The sequence below is a fragment of the Rosa chinensis genome, chromosome 1, assembly GCF_002994745.2.
Source record: "Rosa chinensis cultivar Old Blush chromosome 1, RchiOBHm-V2, whole genome shotgun sequence".
NCBI classification, from domain to species: Eukaryota; Viridiplantae; Streptophyta; class Magnoliopsida; order Rosales; family Rosaceae; genus Rosa; species Rosa chinensis.
Genome location: NC_037088.1, coordinates 5419218 through 5444554, shown reverse-complemented (window position 1 = coordinate 5444554; position 25337 = coordinate 5419218). Strand labels below are relative to the sequence as shown.

The 25337-nt window shown below is 36.4% G+C and overlaps 3 protein-coding genes across 5 annotated transcripts; 2 read left to right on the top strand and 1 right to left on the bottom strand.

The window, feature by feature from the left end:
• Positions 1-226: 226 nt before the first annotated feature.
• On the top strand, positions 227-4286 carry LOC112187177 (50S ribosomal protein L1, chloroplastic). The gene is made up of 7 exons (XM_024325859.2): positions 227-654; positions 1148-1327; positions 1433-1487; positions 2314-2441; positions 3176-3259; positions 3637-3762; positions 3856-4286. The coding sequence occupies exons 1-7, from the start codon at positions 307-309 to the stop codon at positions 3991-3993; spliced, it is 1059 nt and encodes a 352-aa protein (XP_024181627.1). The 5' UTR covers positions 227-306; the 3' UTR covers positions 3994-4286.
• Positions 4287-4815: 529 nt separating this feature from the next.
• LOC112178812 (structural maintenance of chromosomes protein 5) lies at positions 4816-20723 on the bottom strand. Of its 2 annotated transcripts, none has more exons than XM_024317043.2 (30): positions 20491-20723; positions 19994-20171; positions 19749-19902; positions 19034-19107; positions 18163-18312; positions 17976-18080; positions 17735-17880; positions 16613-16757; positions 16336-16491; positions 15035-15156; positions 14798-14942; positions 14643-14708; positions 13481-13606; positions 13298-13396; positions 12973-13138; positions 12740-12885; positions 12142-12205; positions 11923-12047; positions 11687-11764; positions 10042-10114; positions 8826-8929; positions 8053-8169; positions 7868-7945; positions 7287-7386; positions 7102-7156; positions 5999-6047; positions 5828-5915; positions 5661-5733; positions 5269-5372; positions 4816-5170 (listed from the first exon to the last, which is right to left on the bottom strand). In XM_024317043.2, exons 1-30 carry the CDS (start codon positions 20526-20528, stop codon positions 5109-5111), a joined length of 3186 nt encoding a protein of 1061 aa, XP_024172811.1. In that variant the 5' UTR covers positions 20529-20723; the 3' UTR covers positions 4816-5108. The 2 variants fall into 2 exon arrangements, with proteins under 2 accessions (XP_024172811.1, XP_024172819.1); XM_024317051.2 differs by having other exon boundaries at positions 16613-16724; positions 20491-20721.
• A 935-nt stretch (positions 20724-21658) lies between these two features.
• LOC112179753 (RNA polymerase sigma factor sigD, chloroplastic) lies at positions 21659-24953 on the top strand. 2 transcript variants are annotated; one of them, XM_024318235.2, is made up of 5 exons: positions 21659-22245; positions 23035-23265; positions 23346-23486; positions 23621-23821; positions 24422-24953. In XM_024318235.2, exons 1-5 carry the CDS (start codon positions 21715-21717, stop codon positions 24698-24700), a joined length of 1383 nt encoding a protein of 460 aa, XP_024174003.1. In that variant the 5' UTR covers positions 21659-21714; the 3' UTR covers positions 24701-24953. The 2 variants fall into 2 exon arrangements, with proteins under 2 accessions (XP_024174003.1, XP_040368489.1); XM_040512555.1 differs by having other exon boundaries at positions 23621-23804; positions 24422-24588.
• Positions 24954-25337: the final 384 nt, after the last annotated feature.

The following is a 25337-nucleotide window of genomic DNA, read 5'->3' as shown; positions in this document are numbered from 1 at the left end:
ATATAATTTTCTTATTCAATTACTTCACAGGTGAACACCATGATGCTTGAATAATACCCTAACCCCCACAAGGAGAGAAAAAGAAACAGATATAATGAATTTATTTCCATTTTTATAAAGAAAATGAAGGAAAAAAAAATAAACACACAGACTTGTGCCACATAGTAAGTATGGTCTAGGATTCAAGTGTCCAATAGACCATAAAGCTCCTCTCTTATCCCGAAATGTATATGGATAGATAGCTTCATTTCAAAGAGACAGAAACACAGACACAGAGACAGAGCTCTCTCCGTAACAACAACAACAATGGCTACAAGTACGAGACCCTCCTCTTCTCTGATGCTGACGTACGCCTCCTCCTCCTCCGTATTCCCACAAGACCTGACTCCCTCACTCGTCTCCTTCAAGCCCAAAAAGCCTCTCTGCCCACTTGTTTTGAGGCCTAGACAGAGAAGGGTCAGTCTCAGTTTCTTAAAGGAACCCAAAAAGTCAGAGCCTTTCCATGTCGTCGCGGCTGCTGTGACTACCGAGGCAGAGGTGGACGAGGCTGTGGAAGAAGAAGCAGCACTCAAAGAAGGTGATGGGTCTGCTCCTCCTGTTCCTGTTTCAAAGCCCAAGAAAGGGAAAGCTGCATTGCTTTTGAAGAGAGACAGAGTGAGTCTTTTTGGGTGAAAGTTTTCATCTTTTGGTTGTTTCATTACTGGGTTTTGCTTGGTTTAGGATTTTGATCTCAGAAACTAAATGTCTATTGATTCTAGTATTATTGTTTGAAAAATGTGCATTAATTCATTCTAAAATGGTGTGTGGAAAACCCTTTGTTGAATCGTTAAGGAGATGCAAATTCATTCTAGCTTATTTTTTTGTTATGCTTCTTCAAGTTCTAAAAGCTGAGGATTGATTGATTTGTGAAGGTCTCTTTACTGTCTATGTGAAGAGTGTGGTTTGACAAATGTATTATTTGTATCGGTTTAAGTTTGTTTTGGTTTGCACCATGTTTTCAGTCTATTTCCGAAGCTTGAAGAAATCCAAAAAGCTGTTATTTTGTTAATTTCATTGTTAGATATGTTCATCCAATGCCCCCTGCTTACATTCTTCCAAGATTTCGCCAGTGTTTCAAAGGCTTATTGTCTTCTGTTGAAAATGTCAGACAAGGTCCAAAAGATTCTTGGAAATTCAAAAGTTGAGGGAAACTAAAAAAGAGTATGAGGTGAAGCCAGCTATAGCTTTACTGAATGAAATGGCGAGTGCAAAATTTGTAGAAACTGCTGAAGCCCATTTCCGCCTCAACATTGATCCAAAATACAATGACCAACAGCTAAGGGCAACTGTGAGTTTCTGATCTCTTGTTGATAATGACAAAATATATGTAATGTCTTGTCAACTGGTCGGTGGTACATTGCAGTCCTGATATGTTTCGGAATTCTTTTACTAGGTTAATCTGCCCAAGGGAACTGGACAAACTGTTAAGGTGGCTGTTCTTACTCAAGGTATATTACCTTTCTGCAATTCTTCTTTAATTCATACAAGTTTTATATCATTGAGTATGGGCTCAGGAGATGAACCAAATCATGTAAACAACTCATTTGTACTCAGTGAGGTTGAAAGTAGCTTTTTAATCTAGTGGATCTTAAAATAGAGGAGCATCTCCGTACAAACACTTTTTATAGTAGCTTATGTCAATAGGTCGGTAATTTATTCTGGAAACTACTATCGAAATTCTTCATAGGGAAGTTGTTCTGTCAATTGATTCTAAAGCACATAGAGAAAGCATTTACCAAATGGTCTTTATTTGATCTATGCTTTACCTTGGTTGAAAAGCATACAGAAATGCTTGCTTTGCTGATATCTAGGCATCTCTATATGGTTGTACTTTCTGTTAAGGTACTGTTTATGCTAATGAATTGGTTAGATGGGCGTATATTTCTTTCTCATTTTGTCCATGATCTGGTAATCTGGTTTAGTGGATGATATGAATATTGTGCCAATAATCCCGTTAAATTTCATAATTCTGTGATCAGTATGGGAAATGTAATATATCTACAGAATTGTACCTTATTCATTTCATACATGGATACTTCATTAGTCAGTAGTGAGTAGGAATTGATTGACTAATCTATCTAGATATATGTCTATATATATGCTGTATTTCATTATTCTGTAGGAACCAACAATACATGCATATTCTGCTTTTGAAGAACACAGTTTATTGACACACATTAATATCTTGCACACAGGGCACCTTATGAACAAAGTTGGTTTTTTCTTAGTGTTTCGTAATGTGCCGAAGGTTATCTCTTCCTTTGATTTCAATAGGTGAAAGGTTTGAGGAGGCCAAAAACGCTGGAGCAGATTTGGTTGGTGGAGATGATTTGATACAGCAGATAAAAGAAGGATTCATGGAATTTGACAAGTTAATTGCTTCACCAGATATGATGCCCAAGGTATTGCCTTGATTATCTTGTTCTAATCAGGATCTGGCTTTATATGAAACTGAGCGGTCTATGTGGCAATGAAGTACGTTTAAGATGCATTATGGAAAAGTTTAGAGAATAATCAGTAAAAAACCAAAAGTATGGTTTTATGATTGAAACAAAAGTAGTTTTCCAGGAAAAAAAAAAAAAAGAACAGAGAAGAACTCTTCATTCTTGGTTGAATCTGAATCCCAATGTGCATGATGTGATGCTGATGAATATTCTTCAGTTTTTGTAAATGGCTTTTTATTATTCATTTTCTTTGTTCTAATTCCTTTATTCCCCTCGTACCACTTCCCTTCCGGTCCATCTCTTCTTTTTCTGGAATCAGATACAGTTCCTCATCCTTCCTTATAAGTTTGGAGTATAGAATTTGGTTAGTTTATATGGCTAATCAATTTTTCACTTCCGATGGCAAGTTTTTCCTAACCTTTGTATATAAAAGAGAATTACTCTGTATCTGACTTGCTGCTTATGTATTTAAGGATACTATATAGTGCTGTCAGATTGATCTCGGTGTCTTAAGAACAGACCAAAGGAAACTGCATTAATATACATCTCGCAAATGAGTCACCTGGACCCAAAATGATTGCATATTACTTCACAGTTTAGTTGTATGTGGTGTATTTGTGCAGATTTATACTTTAGCTGGAAATTATGATCTCAAATAATGTCCGTTTTGTTGTCTTTGCTGTTTTTCTCAGGTTGCTAGCCTTGGAAAGATTCTAGGACCAAGAGGGCTCATGCCAAATCCAAAAGCTGGTACTGTGACTCCTAATATACCCCAGGTATGTTTTGGTTTTCCCTATTTTCTTTTTCTTTCTGCGCTTGCGATTTTCTTACCCTGAATTTTTACCTTGTTTCTAACTACTATTTTAGTTTTTTCGTGCCATAATGAATACATCATATGTATATGTATATACATCCTATATATATGAAGCAGTAAGAACAATGGACTTGGGAAAAATAAAATAAGAAAAGACTCGCAGAAAGAGAAGGAAAAAAAGAAAAAAGTGTGCAGATTCAAGCATGTCTTCATTTGACGCAATATAAAGGGCAAATGAGAAGAAACCTAGTTGAAACCTGTAACATCCAGGTTACAGGAAGGAGTCTGATTTCGTTCCTTACCGAGTGAAACGAGCTTACTGTTTTCAACTTTTTTCAGGCCATAGCAGAATTCAAACAAGGGAAAGTTGAATACAGAGCTGACAAAACTGGGATAGTTCACTTACGCTTTGGAAGAGCCGACTTTCCTGAAGAAGATCTTCTTGTAAACCTGCTCGCCGCAATTGTATGTTCTTCTCCTCCATTCCTTATATTCAGTGCTGCCTAAATGCTACCCACTCGCCACAAAATCTAACTTTACCTATGCTTTACCTGACAGAAATCAGTAGAAACAAATAAGCCACCAGGTGCAAAAGGTGTTTACTGGAAGAGTGCACACATATGCTCATCGATGGGCCCTTCGATTAAGTTAAACATAAGGGAGATGCTTGATTTCAAGCTTCCAGCAAGTGCTTGAAGAACTAACACATGTACATGTTGTCTTTAAATTGTTTATTCGACCTCTTGGATGCCACTGTTAAATCTTTGCGAATGTAGTTAGTAAAGATACTAGGAGAGTAAGGCGGATGAAGAGAGGGTGGCCTTGATGTTGTATCAGGGTTGACTCTGTCTCATAAAGAGCATACAGTTTCTTCTACACTGGGTGAGGAAGGCCATGTACTTTTGTGAACAACTATTACTCAAATCACTTTTGATTTTTGTTTATCAATGAGGAAGAATTTGCAATTCTTGCGTAGTATATGCAACATATGCGATCTCTTGGCAGAAGAGCAATGTCTATTTGACTATTTATTTACTTTTTAATAAGGACTTCGATAATTCTAAAATTCAGAGAAAATTGGCTCTAGCATCAATAACAATTTTACTTTTCTAGTCTGTTGGAGTCTAGCACAATGAACCAGTAGTATTGCTGGTAACTGTTTTTTTTTTCATCTCTCTCTCTCTCTCTCTATCGGCCAACTTGAGCTGCAAGTTCTTCATTATTCCCATGAGGTATCATTTAGGCTTTCCCAAGCAAAGCATTGTGTTTGAGTTGGGAATTCCCCCCCCCTTTTTTTTTTTTTGTCTCTCTCTCTCTCTCTCTCTGTTGAAAAAGGAAAATTGGGTCTGAAATTGCATTTCCGTTTTCAGATTAAATGACTCGAACAACCAATGCAGTAACCCTTTTCTCCAAGAAACAATAGAAGACTTTCTTGAAACATAAAAAGGCTTTGGCATATGAAATGTTAACTTCAAGGCATTCAATGATCATATGAAATGTTAACTTCAAGGCATTCAATGATCGCTGAAGAGCAATAACATTTAATATAACTAAGCTGCTCCAAATAAATATAAGCCTTATTTTGCATGCTAATTGCCCTTGCTGCATAAGGCATTCCTCCAAAAATACAAGGCAGTCCTATGAACTGATCCTAGAGCCTCTCAGCAGCTAAGATACATCTGTTAAGGTTGTGTTTACAAAAAGGGTAAGATCAATTGATTTAGAGAGGTGAAATTGGAAAATAACTGTACACAGCCATCAGATTATGGACCAAACAGGATCATTTCTGATGGATAAAGGCAACTGTTAATTCAGCATTGGCTTTTCCCTACCAAGCCCATGACATTTCCCCAACAATCACCACTGCTCCACACTGAAACTCAGAAAAGAAGATAAAAATTGAATCTTTTGTTAAAATATATAAATTCAACATATCAATGGATAATATTGATTTTGAGTAACATCTTCTACCTTCTGCAGGTTGCTCGATCCAAGGGCCAGTCATTATATTCAAAAGGGTGCATGCTTCACTGTATTCTAGATCCGGTAGCAACTTCGGTGTAAGCAAGAAACACCTGATTAAGATTGACAGATAAGTGTTATCATTTTCCAACTAAACCAATAAGAGTACAAGTATAGAGAAGTCAACTTCTTGAGCATAGCAAAAAAGAGACAATCATCATGAGTTCTGCGTATTTTCTCTTATTGTAGCGTAGTTCATTGAGATGTCTAGATTATAATGCTGATGAAGACACATTATAATTTACAGGTACTTGTGGATTTCCAACCGATAGAGTACTAGAACAGAACAGAGCAATATAGAGACAGTTAATCATCAGAATTTAAGCATATTTTTCTCTTACTGGGGTGTATTTGGTTGAGATGCCGCTCTTACTAATTGCTGGAACATCTTTCTTTCATTTATAGGATCCATCCCTGAGAAAATATCAAACGGCACAATAATTTATCCTTTGATACATGGAACTTGATCGATCTAACACAAGAAAGATACTATTGTTGTGTAACCAACCTTGATTTATCTCATCAACCACCCTAAATGGGCAATTTGTAAGATCTTGAAGAGAAACAAGATAGAGGATGGTTGAGACCGAACGCTCCTAGTAATTAGAATACCGAGGCATAATAAGTTAAAGCTGTTTGTAGTAAAATCAAGAAATCAAGAATATAGTTGTTGTAATACCCCTCCAGATTGATGGTGAGCACTAAGAACTTGAAGCTGTCCTGCTTGTCTGTTGGTCATAATGTGAAAACTAATTATACAGAAGTATTTCACAAAATAAATCCAAAACTTTGAATTCATAGCATCTTAGTGGGATAGCAGAACATTGAATTGCATAGAGGCGTTAATTCACATATATCATATCAATTCATCAACCATGGAAATAGCACATTACTATTGCAACCCAATTTAACAAACTAAAAGGTTGAAAGGGAAGTCTTGAAATTAATTTGTAGATGTATGATATTCAAAGTTGTAGAATGTTCTTTGTGCTTTATAAACCTTCAAATAAATTATTGGTGTATGAAGCACAGAGAACATTCCACAACTTTGAAGACAGGAAAAGATACCTATGACTCTTGGAAATCCTAAAGACCCTACCTGAAATCAACTGTAAGATATAAATTATCAAGATTTTGTTGGAACTTTAAAAATAACAAAAATAAAAAATAAAATTCTTGAATGATGAAGATACCGTAATTTGTTTTACTTCAAACAATTAAAGATTGTCTACAATTGAGATCTATGGCATTCCAGATGAATAAAGACCTATCTTTCTTGAATTAAGTATTCTCGAATCTTCAGAACAAAAAAAAAAAAAGAGTACTCTAGAAAATGATCTGTTGTAGTAACTCAAAACTTTTGAACAATATAAGAATTGTCTCAAATCGACATCAACCATGGGCGAATCATGCAAAACTTCCAAATTTGCTGAATTCTGAATTAAAGAACTGCAGTTTATCAGCTAAAATTGTTGAATGTCCGTATGAAACATCGTAGTTAAATGGATTCAAGCATTACATTTCGCCAAAACACAAAGTTTTCTTTAAAATAAAAGACATAATTCCTCAAAGAATAACTAATCTATCTGATTTCCAAACACCAACGAAAAAGTTTTAGAGTTTTGCATTTTTCCCTGGAAATAAATCCCAACTAATCTGATTCTTAGGTCTAACCATCTAACTTCACCAACCATTCAAAAGGAAGGTTTCAGTTTTTAATCCAAATGCAAGTGCCAAGAGCAGCATGAAATTGTATGTAAACAGGAGTGAAAATGCAATCACCTGAACTTTACTTTTATAAGTATTCCAAATTGATCAAAGTCCATATCGTGCTCATCTGAGAAGAAACATCAAATCAAAAAGGGCAATGAAAGAAGTTTCCTTAAAGAAAGACATTTCTAGAAAGTGCAATACTCAAAATAGGAAATGAAATAAGTTTCCTTAGACATTTCTAGAAAGTGCAATACCCAATGAAACTTCCCCTGCAACAGCCATCTCTTGGAAGTTCCAACTGAAAGTCTCATTTATCTGAGCAACAAGGTTTCTTAATGTTGGGAGCCAAGTTTCCTACAAATAATTTATATTAGGACACTATTTTGGAAACAAATTAACTGCATCAACACATGAGCAAAACAACCTACACTGATTAAAGTAGGAAAAGAATGCATAAAAACATGAAAGAGAGAAGAATAGAAGAAACAAAAAAGATATAAATATTATTTGACACTGAGATTTATAATTCTTAAACCTTCTGATGATCAATAAACTAAAAAAAAACAAAAAGAACTTTAAACCCTTTACAACTGTTGGTTCAATTACTTATTCAAGTTCACCATAATAATATGTGAGGACGAGATGAATTGTTCAATGCTTTTGGAAATTGTAGTACAAACTACAGTATCAATCGAGGCTACAACCTAAGGTGTAGTGCATTCTGGTAACTTGACTAGTTACAGCTAAATAGCAAAATTAATTATTACGTGTTCAGTGCAGACAGCAATAGCATCTTCACAAAACACTCATTAAGGTACAACTAAGCTTCACTCACCTTCAGATTATCCACTTCAGCTATACACCTCATAAGCTCCGCTTTATCTTCTTCCAATTTTGTTGCCATAGCTTCAATCTATAACATTTATGTTGCAAGTACGGGTGACACATCAAAGAAGAAAGTGGGAAGAGAGGAGAAGGGGAAAAAAAAAAAGAGCAAGCAAATATGGCAAAAGGAATTACCTTATGCTGACGATCTTCGTATTCTTTCAGTATATTATGATTGAGTAATAGAATAGAATTAGCTTGAGAAGCAGTTTCCTCTATAGCAGCCTCCAGGTCTTCAATTGTAGTAGGCATCTGGATACAATTGTACACCGTTACTTCTTAAGAAAGAGAGAAAAGGGACCAGATAGACAAGAAAATATCTTACACATGGTTTTGGGGGAAACTCAGATGAATATTCCATAGGGCCAAACTATTCCTACTTTACAGACCCTTATGCAATTTTTTTCACCAATACATAGGGAATCTTTTATGAACAAAGTTCAGCAGAGTAAATCAAGGCCATAGATCTTTATCAATGTATAACTCAATCACTAAGAAACTGATAGGAATGCTTTAAACTTTATCATATCAACCGTGTCATCAAACAATGTTCTGATAGGCTAAAACTTTAAGACTGCGGCTCCTGAGATCTAACAGATGTACTCGGCCTTTTTGTTTGAATCATGCTATTATTGACTTTTGATGTATCAAATATGCCTACCACTTCTAATGAAATTTACCATATATCATGTTGTTCTTGTAACCAGTTGGTACATTTGTTCTTAAATATTTCACTACCCAGAAAGGATGACCTATTTAACTTTCAAAGCATCAGACGCAGCCAAAAAAAAAAAAAGTGACACCTGACTGCCTGACCCAAAAGTTTGAGAAACTGACTCATACATTACAATATATTCAAACTGAAGTATCTTTCCAATTTATTAAAGTTAACTCAGTGTATATAAAACCTCGAGAAATGCCCTCTGAAGTTCTGAAGTGATCATAGCAATGGACTCAGCATGATTTTTAGCAGCAGAAAGTTGCTGTCGGCAAACCTCTACTTCTTTCTTACCTGGATAAACAAAACGGCAATAATTAGTATTACATACAGTATATCTCCTCGATAAGTCATTTTTCAGATAGAAACAATAATTTTACTAAGCGGTCAAAAAGAGAAGTGTCAGAACCATGGTATCCCAGTATACTTGGGATGGAAGGCCTGGTTGAGCCACTCCACAATAGGGAGCTCACTGTTCCGAACCTTCACCAACACATAGATATGTGTGTGTGTGTGCGCGCGCGCGCGCCAACCCAATTAAAAAAAGAGTGTGTCAGTAATGCATCCTTGCAAAAATAACACTGGTAGTTTGAAAAGCCGAGCAATGTTATTGAAGGGTCTGTTATTTTCGCAAGTTAGCAGCGGATCCACTTTTTTTTTTTGAGAAGAAACAGCTTTTTATTAAAAAAGCAAAAATCGAGATACAGGGAGGCGGACAAGGAGTCCGCTTTAATGATCTAAAGAGGGCAGCTAGGGCTATAGGCCTAGCATCTCGTCTAATAATACTAATCAAGGCTTAGGGGCTTATACTACAGCTGCTTGCCAGTTAAGAATAATGGAAGAAAGGTTATAATCCTTGAATTCCTTAGAAATAGAAACCCATAAGGATGCCCAAAACTTGACTCTCTCCCACAGGTCTTCCTTCTCCACCCCTCCATAGTTTTCAAATAATCTTTTATTTCTTTCCATCCAGACCACCCAAACTACAGCTAGCACCCCACAACCCCAAAGGGTTCTGGCCTTTTTACCTTTACCAAACGCTATGGGGTTTTCCCTTAGCAAGTCATTTCTCTGTAATGGAGTTGTCCAGTCCACTCTTGCTTCCCAAAATAATTTTTTCCATAAGAAATTAGCCACTTCACAATGCACGAAGACATGATCAGCACTTTCCCCTTGAGCTTTACATAAAATACTTGCTTTTCAGCAGCGGATCCACTTTCAGTTCTACCTTTTTATAAGATAAGATCTTCAATACTTGCTTTATAACAAATCAAAGTATAGAATAGATACTTGTCGATTATTTCTAAAAACAAAAGAAACAAGTTTATGCACAGATCTTTGAGTTTGAACAAAAATCTAACATGGGGAGAATTTCAAACTGAATGAAAAAGTGAAAAACTACTCACTCTCATCAAGCTGAAGGGTTGCTTGAAGCGCAGATTTTTCATGCTGCTTGATATTGACCTCCATTTCTCTGATCTAAGAAATGAAAAACAAGTATGCATCACTTAATTGCAAGCTTCTGTATGACATATTAGCATTAAACAATAAAGTTGCATAAACATGAAAAGTCATTATTTTGAAGGAACAGTACATCACTGTAGAAATATGACACTGTGCTTGCAAACTAGGAACATTAAAGTTCCTCAACGGAAAGCATTCATTACTTCATTTTCGACCAAAAAAAAAAAAGACTTGCAATGTCATGGCCACTAGTGGTTGAAAGAGAGAGATGCTTTGAAAGAGCCATACAAGAATCTTGAATTTAAGAAAATATTGGACAAATAAGCCCAAAAGGAAACAAGAATCCTGATCTCGTCCCACGGAGAAGCCGGCTCATCTTCTTTATCATGAAAGATACATCTGTTAACTACCAAAACGGAAAACCTCCATACAAATGCACTCTCCTCCTACCTTCCCACCCCCAAGAGATTGTCATTCTAACTGGCCACACCAAAAGCCCTAATCAACCTGCTCCAGATTAGAATTATCAATGAACAGTGCAACAAGCTATATTTGGACTACTTCGATGCACAGTACCCACTAAAGAGGGACTATTGAGTTGCAGGGCCTCCTCTTTTGAAGCATTTCATTAGTATTAAATCTGCCAGGAGCACCAGCCAACTGAACTTTAGTAGGGAGCCAACTTTGCAAATAAACTTAGAAGGACCGAGGGTGGGGGATGTCCTTGATTCTCTAAAGGTTAATAAAAGAAAATGCAAAAGAACTCCATAACCCTGTACAGCCCAAACACTCTTGTCACGACGATCAGGCCACACAGGAATATCACGAAAGCAGGACACGAAATCAGAAAATACCACACCTCTCATCAATCAAAGTTCAATAAAGGTCAGATTCGAAGAAATCACTTGTAAAGGGAAAGAGACTGAAGAAGCTATTACTGCACTACGTTTTGGGAAGGATTTAAATATGGAAAAACAGGATTCAAAATGCAAAACAAAACCGCAAAAAAAAAAAAATTAAAAAAGAATGATGTCTTACCTTTCTTTAAAAACAGAGAGGATAAATCAAGAAAGGAAAAGATCCTTTTGAAATTCATATGAAAGCATGATGCCTCATATAGACATAGTCATACAATTAATGTTTCTAATTCTATCCAACAGGCCAAACAACACTTTTGCAATCACTCCAAATCAACACTTGTAGTATATTTCTAGGTGCCAAAGATATCACAAACTGACATAGAATCAAGAATATACAGTTGATTATCAAATATGACATCAAAATTTGACAGTTACGCTTGATGGAGATGTGATCAAGAAAGAGCAGCAGAGGCAACAGCTGATGGAATCAACTTGTCAGGAAATAGAAGAACAAGGATATCAATGCCACAAGTAGGAAATACATGGGAAACAAAAAAAAAGGAAAAAAGAAAGAAAACGAGTCAGGGACACAAAGGGAATATTTTACAATATATAAACAGATGTTTAACCAGTAAACATTTTTGTATATCTAGTAAGCAAACTCAATGCAGAGAAAATGGTCTTCAAGAAGGCCAAAACAGCATGTTCAAGATCGTCGTGGATATACCTGTGCATCAAACTCAATGCCAACCATGTGCTGTTCAATAAAACTTTGTTTGAAAGAAACTGCCTCAACAAGTAGAACCTGATAAGGAAAAACAGCAGAATCAAAAGAATGAAGACTCCAAATCTCAAAATACATTTCTATGCCAAACATTAGTTGTCACTTTCCATAGTGATAATATACCTTAAGTGATCAAAACTGTCATCGTAAGTGCAATAATAATTAGCAAGAAAACAAACCTTAAGTTCCAATACCGAATGAAAGCGCTCAATATTAAGTTTTGCAACATGTTCTTTGAGCTTTGCCATAGTGGTATCCACGTCATCCGCCTTCTCCATATTTGCTAACTTCACTTTCCGTTGTTCTAAGATCACCAAAGTATAGTGCTTTGTAAATTAAACGGAAGTTATCAAGCATAAATCTTCTAAAATATCAAATCACGAATTATTATATCTTACCAATACGTTTTTCCAAATCACGTCGTCTTCTCTTCTCGTTTGTGATATTTTTTTGTATCTCCTCCTAAAACATATTTTTATAACAAAAATTCATTAAAAAAGTATTACTAGAGAACAAATATAGTTCATCAGCACAACACCAACCCCCCAACACACACACACTCCCAAAAAAAAAAAAAAAAACAAGAGAAACCAATTTCAGAAAGATATTAAATATACTTGCCCTATATTAGATTGTACCAAGATGATTAAGATTGTACCACCCATTTTTGGGTCCTTTGATCAAAAAATGAAAATTCAAAATGTTTCAGTCTAATAAGTTTTGAAAACAGGGACTTATTTATAAAATTCTCTCAAAATAATTAACCAAATAGGAGTGTTATTAAAATATTTGACATAAAAGCCCAAAGAGAAGCAAGCCATATTTTTTCTCCTCCTAGAACATATAGCCTCTGTAATGCTGCATAGCAAAGGAATAGTATTCTAACCAATCCCAGTTAGTAGGGTATAAGACTGCAAGATTGTAGTAAGGTCCGCCCAAAGAACGCACATGTATGAATAACAATCCATAATATCTGTTGCACTCATTTCACCTTACCCTCCGTTTATGAAGTTTAGCTTCTTCATCCTCAATTTGACTTTGCTCAATCTGAAGCAATCTAACACTTTCCTGTAAAGTAGCAACAGATTCTTCAAGCTCAATTTTGTTAGATTTCAGTCTTTCGATCTCTCCAGTATCCAGACCTATATGTATAAAAGAGCCTTCAGAGTGTTTACAGATGAGTTCTTTGGACTATGTGCCAGTAGAGGAAAGGGTTTGTTGAAACATACCACACAGAAAAAGTTTAGAACGATCCACTGGCTCTACACTTGAAGAAACATGACCACCATATCTAGATACTGAACACCGATAGTGATTCTCTGGAGTCCAAAAATCCAAAATCCCCAACTTGGAAACCAGATCAGCTTTCTGATCAGTTTGCTGGGATCCAATGTACTGAGGCAAACAAAAATAAAATATAAATGAACTGGAAATCAAATTATTGTCAGAAATGAAACAACCCAAGTTCCCATGTGTTTAACAAATTGATTATAGATGTCTTATGTCCATCCAAACAAAAAAAAAACAACACAACAGAAAGGTTGGGAGGCATACTGATCTATCTAAGCCAAACTGGCCGATCAAAACCTCTTTCACAGCAGTAGGAGCATCAAAAACTTGGTCCAGCCGGGAATAGATCCCCAGTGCACTCATCTGCACAAGGAAATAGAAAACTAAAAATATACTTATGGCAGTTCATATAAATTTCAAAGGGCAATAAGAGAGTAAGAGCCATACCTCCTCGGAAATGTGAAAGGGTTCTTGTCGACTTCCATTTCCCACATAATTCAAAACTGGAACATCAAATGACTTGAGATTTCTGACCAAAAGGTCTCGATCACGAGAATCTTGAGTTATGAAAGACTACAAAACAGAAGAAATAGGGTTACCAACAAGATATGTTATAAATCAGTCAAAATCGAGTTTTCAAAATAAAGATTTAAATAGCATATAGAAAGTTTCTATATAACACGGGTTTTCACTGAAACAAAAAAGACATCAAAGTGAAAAATTGGTGGTACGGGCTAGATGACAAACAGCCAGAAACTGCTAAGGACCCCCCAAAGCAAAGCAACCATCCAGAGAAAAAGGCAGAGAAGAAAATAGTAGGAAACTAAGATTAAATGCTTAGATAGGAAATTTTGAAACTCAAATTTTGGTAATGAATTTATTCATTCATGTGTAAAGCTAACCCATGAACTATGTGGTGCAAATTTAAGATCTAAAGTTCAGGTTAGAAGGAGAAGCATTGAAAAACGGCTTCAGTTAACATGCATCCTACACTCATCCAAAGGTGTGACCATGTGACTATACAAGGACTCAAAGGCTTTCCTGTACGAGTTGCACAAACTGCTTATTGCACAACAAAAGTGATCAATAGATCCCAGAATTGGAATTAGTCAGGTAAAACTAGCACCTTTAGATTCTTAATACAAGCATTTTATATACCTTCACATTCTCAATCATAATATTTTTTAATCAAATTTGTTATGTACCAAAAAAAGTTGCACATCCTATCCTATGCTCCTTCTAAATCCCATCAATAGCAGCAACTTCATACAAAGTAGTAAGATCATTGATGCAAGAAATATCCTGAACCAAATAGCACTATGAAGCAGAATACCTTGATCTACCAGTGGTCTCTGATTTTAGATAAATTCAACATAAAGCTTAAGACATTAAATCAAAGTGACAATCTTGTGCACCCATCTCGAATACATTTTGGCCTCTCTACCTTATAGCATGTAAACGTTATCAAACCAAAACATTCATAAGACACCCGGTATAAGCTATACAATACAATATGATATTCTTCATCATGTAGGATTCACAAGACTGGTGGATGATGTGGGCAAAGTGTAAGATGATGAAAGCTGTAAACGAATAGAAATCTAGTTACCTTCCAGACATAATGAGCAACATGACCTTCTAAATAGGCGGCATGACGACGGTCGGACACATTAACCTGAGTTTAAACTCAAAAGCATGAAACATCCATGGAATCATCCATCAGTAAGCACCAAACGAAAAACAGTGGGCACTCTAAAGGCATACCTCGAGCAAAACAGGGCCATACACCTCCTTATTGAATTCATGTCGATGTTCTTTCATCCAGTTATAAGCTTCAAAAATCTTATGTGCTCCGGTATTTTTTAAGGCTAATAAAAGTTTACTACTTGCACTTTCCATCTCCTTCAGCCTGAAAAGGATATATCCAAGAAGCATCGTAAAAGAGGTTTGAATTACAGTAAAGGCAATATGAGACAACATTTAACCATGAAGAAGATTTACTTGTGCAAGCACGCGTGTAGGGATGCCTTCTTTTCAGATAAGTGTTTGTCCTTCTCTGATTTCTGGGCCCTCTTTGCATTTGCAGAGCCTCCTAGCTCCACAATTTGGTAGCCTAATCTTTTCTGATCAGGAATGTTTTACTCAGTAACATGATGGAAGAACTCAAGCAAGTGTACAAACCAAATGAAAGCAGTGAAACATGATAGTTTAATGTAGGATGTAAAATTACTATTCTGATGAACGAATTCTGCCTCATTGTTTATAGCTGAGCTCTTCTCCCAAACACCATGGAGTAAGGATTTAATCTAAATAGACTATAATCAAAACCACTAATTGGCAGCAATTATTTTTAACCACTAGTCTTTCTTCCATTCTGTTAGATTGGACAGGTGCTGTAATTAGGGTTGTTAATGCTCTGCTTTGTCCAGCGCATTGTTTACCTTCCTCAAAATTACTGATAAGATGTCTGCAGCTCCTAAAGCTCCTAGCGGTGAAGATCATCAGAATGCATAATGAGGTTATTTAGAACAAGAGCCATTACAAATATTGTTTTAAGAAAATAGTGTAAGTGGGAAGTTGAGAAGGCCATGTTAGAGAAGCCATATGATGTTCCTGAGAATGAGTAAAATGAAATATGAAACTGATATTACATAAAACAAATTTCAGCCTAGACATCAGCGTCTGCATGGCCCAGATACCTTCACTAATAGTTCAATTTTACCAAAGCAACAGACATGAAATGTAATGAGGAGAGGCAAGGCTTGACCTGATATGGTTTTGTTTGGTAATTTATCAAATGAAAGAGGAGGCAATGTCGAGAAGATGGAAAGGCTTGTCAGCGAAAGCAGAAAAAGATGGAGGTGGGAAGGTGAAATAGTCTCTCTCATTTGTTTTTGGGTATGGCCAAGCTTTGGTGAGGAGAGAGCTTGTCAAACAAAAGTTTGATGCCCCAGCTACTTTTCAATAAATATGGCAAGAGTTGTATTTAATACTAAAAGTCACACCCATCGTTGGATTAGATCTAACTTTTATAGTAGGTGACTGAGGAATTTCTTAATCCAGGGTAAAAAAGTGAAGAGTTTTGTTGTTTAGAAGCAAACAACACCCTGAACTTGACACGATGTGCACCAAGAAAATGTTATGAAATACCGAGAAAAGGGAAACATAACCTCTCACAAGTGGTTGACTTTAGCAGATGAAAATTAAACGCCTTTATTTAATCGAATTAACCACTACCAGAGGAGAATGAAATCTTAACATTTAAGAATCACAAGATTTTGAACATCGAATCCATAACTTACAAGTTCATCCGTGGGCAGTGCAGAAGGAGGCAGATTCTCAAGTTCTCGTTCAGCAGCAGCTAGATCCTCCTTGCCTCTTAAGATTTCTTGCTGACGAGATTCTTCTTCCCTCCTTGAGTCTTCCATTTGTTTGTATTTTCCTTGTACTTGTACCCCCTATAAGTATATAGATAACCAATTAAAGCACAACAAAGATTCACTTACGACCATGCTACAAAATATTATAGCAAACTGAGAGCACAATATTAAGAGAAATGAAAGTAGCATTCCAATATACCAAACGGTCTTCCTTTTCCAAAAGTTCCCTGCGCTTGCTTGCATTCCCATTAATGAGTTTGCCTACTTGTTTATTTCTCGACTCCCATATGGCTTTCTCTTTCCTTTTTTTCCTGCAGCCCAGTAAAACACTCAATATACAACACCTGAAGGAAGAACAAAGGCACTGCAATAAAAGGCAGTATAGAGAATTTGGTTGAAAAACATCTGTGGTTTTGAATGTAGGTTAAGAACTTTTTTTTGTTACATGAGGAAAAAATAAAGTAAAATAAACTGTGCAATGGGAATTGAAAGACCAAACAAAATGGAAAAAAAAAAAAAACAATGAAGCCAGGGCCCACATTTTATGTGTGGGAGATAAGAAAGTTGATAGTGGTTGGTGATTTCTTCAGACAAAACAAAAATAGAGGCTGGCTTCTCTACAATTGTTTTATTTGCTCTTTTGTGAATTGACTTTATTATGCCTATTGGTTAATCTGGTCTTCCAAAGTGTTTTTTAGTACTCGAGAGATATATCCCATCCATTTTTTCAGTTATGGACATCAAGCTATCATCTCTTTATTATAGTATAGATAAATATGCTTGCTTGTTAACCACTTTATTACATTTACATAACCACTTGCTCTAAAAGCCTCACACGTTGGAATAGCCAGTCGTGTTGAACAAGAGCTCCATGCTGGAGGGACAGTGTCAAAATAGAGAGAATGCAGAACTTTTCAGTATCCATATACGATTTTCAAAAACATGCTGAAGCATATGCAATGACAGCCAGCCTCTCCCCAGTATATATTTAACACACCCACACCAAAAGATATATATTTAACACACCACACCCAAAAGAATAAAGTAAATATAGACAGTTAATCTTACATTTAAAGCTAGTGCTCGGTTGGCGACACATAAAACAAGTACGCCAGTATGCCACTAGATCAGAAGAGCATATAAATGGATAGAATTTTTAGCAGGATATTCATTCCTAGGTATGTTAATATCACAATTTATGTAACACATACTTCCTTAAATGAGTCTAACACAATGAAAACGTGTTACGTCACCACATAACTTGACTAGAACAGCTACTTAAAATATATTACGTATGAACAATCAAATTAAGTAAGCGTACTCAATAGGTTCTTGAAGATCATTTAGAATTCTTGCAGCATCATCCAACTTCTTCTTTGAATCCTTTTCCTTCTCCTTAGCTTCCATATATTCAGACTTCTTCATATCATACTTTAGCCAAGGCAATTTCTTTTTCATGGTCTCAGCCTGCAGATGTAATTTTTGTTTTGGTCTGATCATGTAAGATATCTTAATTGCCAAGGAGTATGTATGCTGATGATCAACAAAAGCAAAAGGCAAACCTTTGCAAGAAGTTCGTCTCTTTGACGGACACGCTCAACATCTTTTTCTTGTTCAGCATTAAGTGCTTTCATCTGATTCAAAGTTTCTCCGTTTTTTTCAACAGCCTAGATCAGAAAAGAACAATGTCAAAATAACAGGGCCGATTTATAAATATGCATTGCTAAGAAAGGACAAATTAGAACTCACTTGCTCAATTCTCTTCACTTTCTTACTAATCTCAATAAGTTCACGATGCTGGATCGGCAGTTGAGGATCACCTACAGCCTTTTCAGTCTCTTCTAGTAGTTGCACTGGAGTTAATTTGGCAAACTCACAGACACGGTCTTGTGGTAAAAACTATAATCCCCCCCCCCCCCCCCCCCCCCACAAAAAAAAAAAACACACAAACAAAAAATGATTACAAAAAGGAAATAAATAAAAAAGGAGAAAAGCAGTGACAAAAACTAATAATAAGTATAGATTGAAAAGTATGACAAATAAATGTTAAAACCAAAAGATCTAAAGTCGCACTAATTATCTGAGCACATAATCAACCCCACAACTAATATCATAATTCTAATTGAACCCGAAGACGATCTCTTGTAATTGTTGTTGATGAAGCAGACAGATCCCTAAGGTTTATAGAAGGCATCGTTAAATAGGTTATAAAATACAAACCATAATGTGTAATGGCTAGATGATGTTAACCCTACTTGAGATCTTCATAAAAACACAGCTGCTGGCACTGCCAAGCAATTTGTAAAGTAATTGATTATTCTATATAATAACGAATGCCTTCTAATAAATTCATCTTGTCATTTTCAAAACCAAAAGTATCAAAGAACACTTTCAAATCTAGAAGCTTCAACAGACAGTGGAAATATGTATTACAAGCAGCGAGCAGCTTCATCACCGCATTTCAAGGCAGTGAACTTAAATGAAATAGCAAGATATACAGGTAAAGGAATTTAAGAAACAGAAACAGTTAGATGCATATCAAAACTAGAATTTGCATCTAAACATGAAATTACAAAATTCAAAATGGAATGTTCTGATATTGATTACAACAAATACTCACTTGAGTTAAGTTGTTGACTTGTATGTTAAACCTTTGAATGATTTCAGTTACTTCTTTCTTAGGCACCACTTTTCCTGAAATCCAAAGAAGTTTGTTTGCTTCAATAACCAATCATGAGTTAGAGAGTGATGTGTGTCTGTGTGTGTACTATATATAACTAAACCTTTTTCTCTACTTTCTCAATAGAAAATCAAGAAATGTCATAAAAAATTTCCTACTTTCTTGCATAATAGTGGCAAGAATTGAAAACACAAGCATGGCTACAAATGTAACACCAAGTAGGAATGCTGAGGGAAGACAATCAGAAATACCAAAAAAATTAATAAAAAAATGCATGCACCCATGAATTCTTGAAAGAAAAACTGTTGAAATGGAAGGTAATGCATTGAAAAACTTACAGGAAAATAAGACCAAAATCAAAGCAATAACCATAAAATCATAACTATGAAAAGAAAATAGAAAAATAAAAAAAGCCTAAAAAAAGAATCAGATTGTGGCTCAGCTAATCCTAGTTTTGTAGGAAAAGTAGGTTAAACAGGCCAGTTTAAGCAGCTACTGACAAGTATGTTTTTCGTCATGACTACAAACCACTTCAGGTCTCTGCCTTAATATCCCAGTATTTGTTTGTTGCTAATGCATTCACAAAAATGGTTAAAATGGTAGTTAAGAAGACTAGAACGAAATGTGAGTTCATTACAAGTATTAAACTACTTACCATTGTACAACCATTCAGATTTGTTACGTGCATCAATCTTACGCATGATAATAATATTCTCTTCCCTTGTGTTTCCTCTCAACGTAATTTTGATGTGAGCCGACGTCTCCCCCCGCTTCACATATGCTCCAACACTTGTCGCCCTCCCAAGCAGCTGCACTTACAAAATTCCCCATATTTATCTAATCACTAAAAAAAAAAATCAAACGAAGTAAGATCACACACACTGCTCAATACTAACTCACCTGCGGCTCACCACCTAGACCCAGTGCTATTGCACACACGAGGGAGCTCTTTCCAGATCCATTCGGTCCAATTACAAGGTTTAGCCGAGATCCGGGTATGCACTTCAACTTATCAAAGGTCATAAAATTATGAAGCTCAATCTCAGTTATGCTTCCCGGCATATAATCATCTTCACCTCTGAAATAAAGTTCCAATTTTCATAAAAATAAAATTAAAATTCTGAGTCTATACACTATACTCCTGACTCTAAAACAAGAAAGTCAATTCAACATAGCTAAAGTAGATGATTCTAGCATGAAATTACAGTTTCCACGGGTCCCAAATATCAAAAGCTCAAATCTTTACCCCTCTAATAGTTAACTAAACCAAAACTTCTAAGATTTCAGGGGTAATTTCCGTGATTTGAATGAGAAATTGGAAACCCTAATTGGAAATGAGACTGAGAAATTGAACTCCAAACAAAATAAAGAAAAATGTAATCGGGTGAAACGGGAACCTTGTAATCTTGGGGCGCTTGGCCCGAGGCTCGGCCATTCGCGACGGTGCTTCAGAAAGATTGAGGCTTTTCGAGGTCTACCTGAACTGAAGAGTGAAACCCTGGGCGGGATCGATTAGGTTGTGATCGATTTGGGACCGGGAGTGATAGCTAGGGCAAGAAATTGGCGCCAAAAGAAAAATTGGGGGGTACATTTCTTTATGTACGACGCCCAAGGAGGAGGAGTATGGGCTTTGTACGTGTGGACTCTTTTCTTTGGTCCAATACAGCAATGTTTTTTTTTTTTTTTTGGGGTCTGATGAATTATACAACGGAAAAAGTCTTTAATTAGGCGGTCATAAAGTATCGTTTGCCTATCAGGTGAAATAATGTTGTGTGATGTATACATGCATATGAAATTCAATACCAACATTACTATTGAATCCTAATGGGCGGATGAGATTATTGACATATTACGATTACATTTTGTCAAATTTACCTATACTATGAAGACTGTGAACAGAGATCAAAAAATAAGAACCTGTGGTTATGGACCGCTCATCAAGTTTCTTCCCTCCTCTCCCTGTTCAGCTTTGTATTGAAAAGAAAATGGAGGATGATTGTGACATTTGTTGTCGTCCATTGAGTCGTATCAAAGTCCCTTTGCAGCTCCACTTTTGATCTCGATTTTCTTGGTATAGTTTGATTTACGCAGCTTTTGAGCCAATCTACATATTAACCCTCATTCGATTAGGATTTTTCCATCAATACCCCATCCGCTCCACCTTGCTAGAATGTGTTTTTTGGGTAGACTACTACTACTTGCTTTTGTTTGTTACATTGGAGGGGAATAGAACTCATGATCTAGCCTAATCATAATCCAATTCTCAACCCCTTCTCACCACTTGAGCTAATTCCAAAAGCTACTCCACTTGCTAACTTATTGCATCTTTGAGTTGTCACCTTAACTATTTCGACCGACTAAAGTTAACCCAAAATTTCAGTCATCATTTATAATGTACATGTTACCTTGTTACTTTAAAATGTATCGAACAAAAAAAATATATATATATGACATTCATATTACAAACAAACAAACTCAAAAGATACAATGTGAAAATAATTGTGTATTGGTTTTGGGAAGAATAAAATTGAACCAATGAGTGAATAACAACCACAGATACTAAAATGAGCTCCAAACACCTCTATCCCCTCTCCCTCCAGAAGCCTTTGTCCCGCTCCCATATGGATATGGCACCAAACACAAAATATCTCCAAAACACAACTTCCTTGGTACACAGTTCACTCATCACTCTTCTACTCTGCTGTATGGCCATCACCACTGGCATATGTTCATCACCAAACCAACCTCCAACTCTCCCCACACTTTCACTCTCAAACATCTCACCACTCAAAACCCACTTGCCTTTTCCCTCCTCCAAATTTGGCGCCAACTTAGTCTCCAACGATGCATTGGTCAATGGAGCTGCCGCGGAGGCAGTGGCGCTGGCACGCGCTGTGGCGGAGGTGACCAGAGATGCCGTGGCAGTGAGGGAAGGTATTAGTGAGGTTTGGAGTTGCAATGAGAGTGGGAATGAGAGTGGTGGTGGATTGATGGCGAGGAGGAAGAAGAGGAGGAGAAGGCGGAAAGGGTTGGAGTGTTTTGATGATGAGGAGAGGAAGAGGGAGTTTGAAGATGAGAGGGTTTCATTTGGGGTTGTGAGATATGGTTATCTGAGCCCAAGAGAGGAGGCAGAGTGCTGTCAGAGTCTCAAGGTATTCTGCTTCATGACTATGTTAGCATTATGCAATTACTACCATATATAGTGTCACTATTGTTGGTGTAATCTAAGCTTGTACTGTTATTTGTATACCCAAATTGGTTGAGTTACATAACTAAATTTGGTTGAAGAGTACTTTTCTACTCACTTACATGTCTCTGTTTATCAGAATTTGCAAGTAAAGGACTTGCAAATTTTTGACTGCATAATGCATATAGTATGCATCAATTTGCCAAATTCAATAGCATTCATAAAGTAATGGACTGTTGCAACAGGTACAGCCATTCTTCCATCTCGTCTTGCTAATTTAAACAATGTTCATCTCATTGGCATTTTCTCAACTGTAGAACATGTTCTTGTTAGTGCTTTCTTATAGTTGATACAGTTACATATTTGAAGTGTATGGTCACAGATGACTACAACAATTCATTGTGTTCATGATGCTCTAGCTTTCCTCAGCAAATACATGATGCTCTAGCTTTTGGTTTTCATCAAATTTTTTTGCTCCGCAGTTATAAATGATGCAACCAAGGTTGTTTTAATTGATGGCTTTTGTATGATAATTTTTGGAAACTATTCTTCTAATTTGCTAACACAAACCTTGACTTTCTTTTGTTTCTACTTCTAATCTGCATACTTTGGTCTAATGCAGTTGCTAGAAATATTTTTAAATGCCAAAAAATTAACTTTAGCACTCTTTGTGTTTAAGTGAAAGGCCCTTACTGCTCCACTTTAAGAATAACTTTTTTCCTTGTTAAAAGAACTTGACATTTTAATGACACAGGAGGGAGCAAAACTAGAATCTGAAAGAACAAGAGTCACAGAAGCTCAAGAGCATGAGCCAACTTCGAAACAGCTGGCAAATGTGATGAGGGTGAAGATGAGAAGTATAGATAAGGTTATCCGTAACAGAAGAGAGTCACAAGAAAGGATCATCAAGAGCTATCGAGGACTTGTTGTCTCTGTTGCCAGCAGTTATCAAGGGAAAGGATTAAGCTTGGAGGACCTCATTCAGGTTTCTACACCTGCTTCCACTCATACTTAAATATGTTTTCCCAAGTGTTATATGAAACTGATCAGTACCTGTTTTAGCAGGAAGGGAGCATTGGACTTCTTCGAGGGGCAGAGAAGTTTGATCCTGAGAGAGGATTTAAATTATCAACATATGTGTATTGGTGGATTAGACAAGCTATCATCAGAGCCATAGAAAAGAAGTCTAGAATAATCAGATTACCAGTGAGTAGCTGACCTGGTTACCATTTCTTTCTTTATTTGTTACATCGCATGATTAAGTGATCTTTAATACATTCTTGCGAGGTAAGCTGGTAAAAATGCCTTGATACAGAAGTATGGTTAGTTTGTTTGTGCAGGGACACATTTGTGGAGTGATGGCAAAAATCACAAAAGCTAAAAATTCCTTCAACCAAAGATTTCACCGGCTGCCTAGTCACGAAGAAATTGCTGAAATGGTAAATATTCAAGCCTCAACTGTAAGACTTGTTTGTGAGAGAAGCAGACTCCCTCTTTCATTGGATCGAGTGGTGACTGATCAAGGTTGCATGGCACTCCAGGTTCCTCTCTTGAATCTTATTTCTACTTTACTGAATGTATAGCAATTCCATTGAAATGACTGATTCATATCAAATCAAATCTCATAAGAATTCTAGTGCTCTTGAATCTCGTGCTCTGATGTTGGACTAAGAAATTATGGGTGTCCAGTTAGACCTTCTCCTAAAATTGGTTATAATTTAAGCAGGTTTTCTGGGTTTCAAAGATTTCAACAGGTGATTTGAAGTTTTCATGAGAGTTTTTAATTGCAACTCACAATATTCAGCTTCCTTCTGAGAATTAGGAGTAGATTACCTGCATACCTGCAGATTCAACATTTGCATAACTGAATCATAGATAGCTTGAGAACTCGGTGAAACGCCCTTAGCTCTAAAACATGGTCTGAATTAAAGTCATTCAGGATCAAGACATAAACCTGCTTGAACAGTTAAGAGACTCAAACTTATATACTGATAACTTGATAAGTTGATTTGGTAAGGTTATTCACCAACTTATCTAATCTTCAATGTGAGAACTTCATAAGAAAAACAAAGGATTGTGAACAAATATCAGTTATGGTCCATTAATCAATCCTGAACTTATTAGTTCATATTTTATTGCAGGATATCATAAGAGGGCCGAATGAGATGATGCCAGAAACGATGCTTAGAAAACAGCTAATGAAGCAAGAGGTGGAGAAGCTTCTAAAGACGTTGAGTGATAGAGAAGCAAATGTATTGAGATTACACTTTGGACTAAATGGAGAGACCCCTCAGTCCTTTAAGGAGATAGGAAGATTGTTAGAACTTTCAAGGGAGAGGGTTCGACAGATCAACGGCATTGCATTATCAAAATTAAAGCAGACAAGTACTTTGGACAATCTAAAATTGTATATTGTATAGTTTTTCTATTATTTGATGAACAGAATAAGAAGATAGAGAAATGTAAATAGTAAAAACCCCCAAAAAAAAAAAAAATGTGCATACTTCTTTACTGCATCAGTGATCTTGACTTTGCTAGAAAGTAAGAGGTTCTATTCCTATGTTCAATGATAGGTGGGGCTTCCATTAAGATGAGGCCGGGAAACTTGCCAATAATCTGCGAAGTCAAAATGAATCCTTGCTTTAATCCTCCAACTTGTTCTTTCACTAAAACAGGGGAACCGGTTCTGGTTTTGTCATGTAGGTTTCTTTTGAATTTTGGATCCCCTCCATGAAATGTTTCAGCTGTCCCAGTCCATTGAAGATATACTCAGCTCAGTGATAACAATACTATTGCTTCTTGAATTGTAAATCAAATACAATTGTCATATGTCAATGAGTGTTTGATGGGTATCTTGAGTGGAATATCTTCCTAAAATGGATCAATTCCTGAGACAATTTGAAGTAAATCCACAGTAGTTGAACTTCACAATGTGATGAAGTTGAAGAAGACATCCGTGCAACATGGTTGGCTAAGCTGTAAGCACAGTTTGACTGAGACGCATGACGAGTAGCTTGAAAAAGTCTACCTCGGAGGCCAGTTGAGGCTGATCAAAGG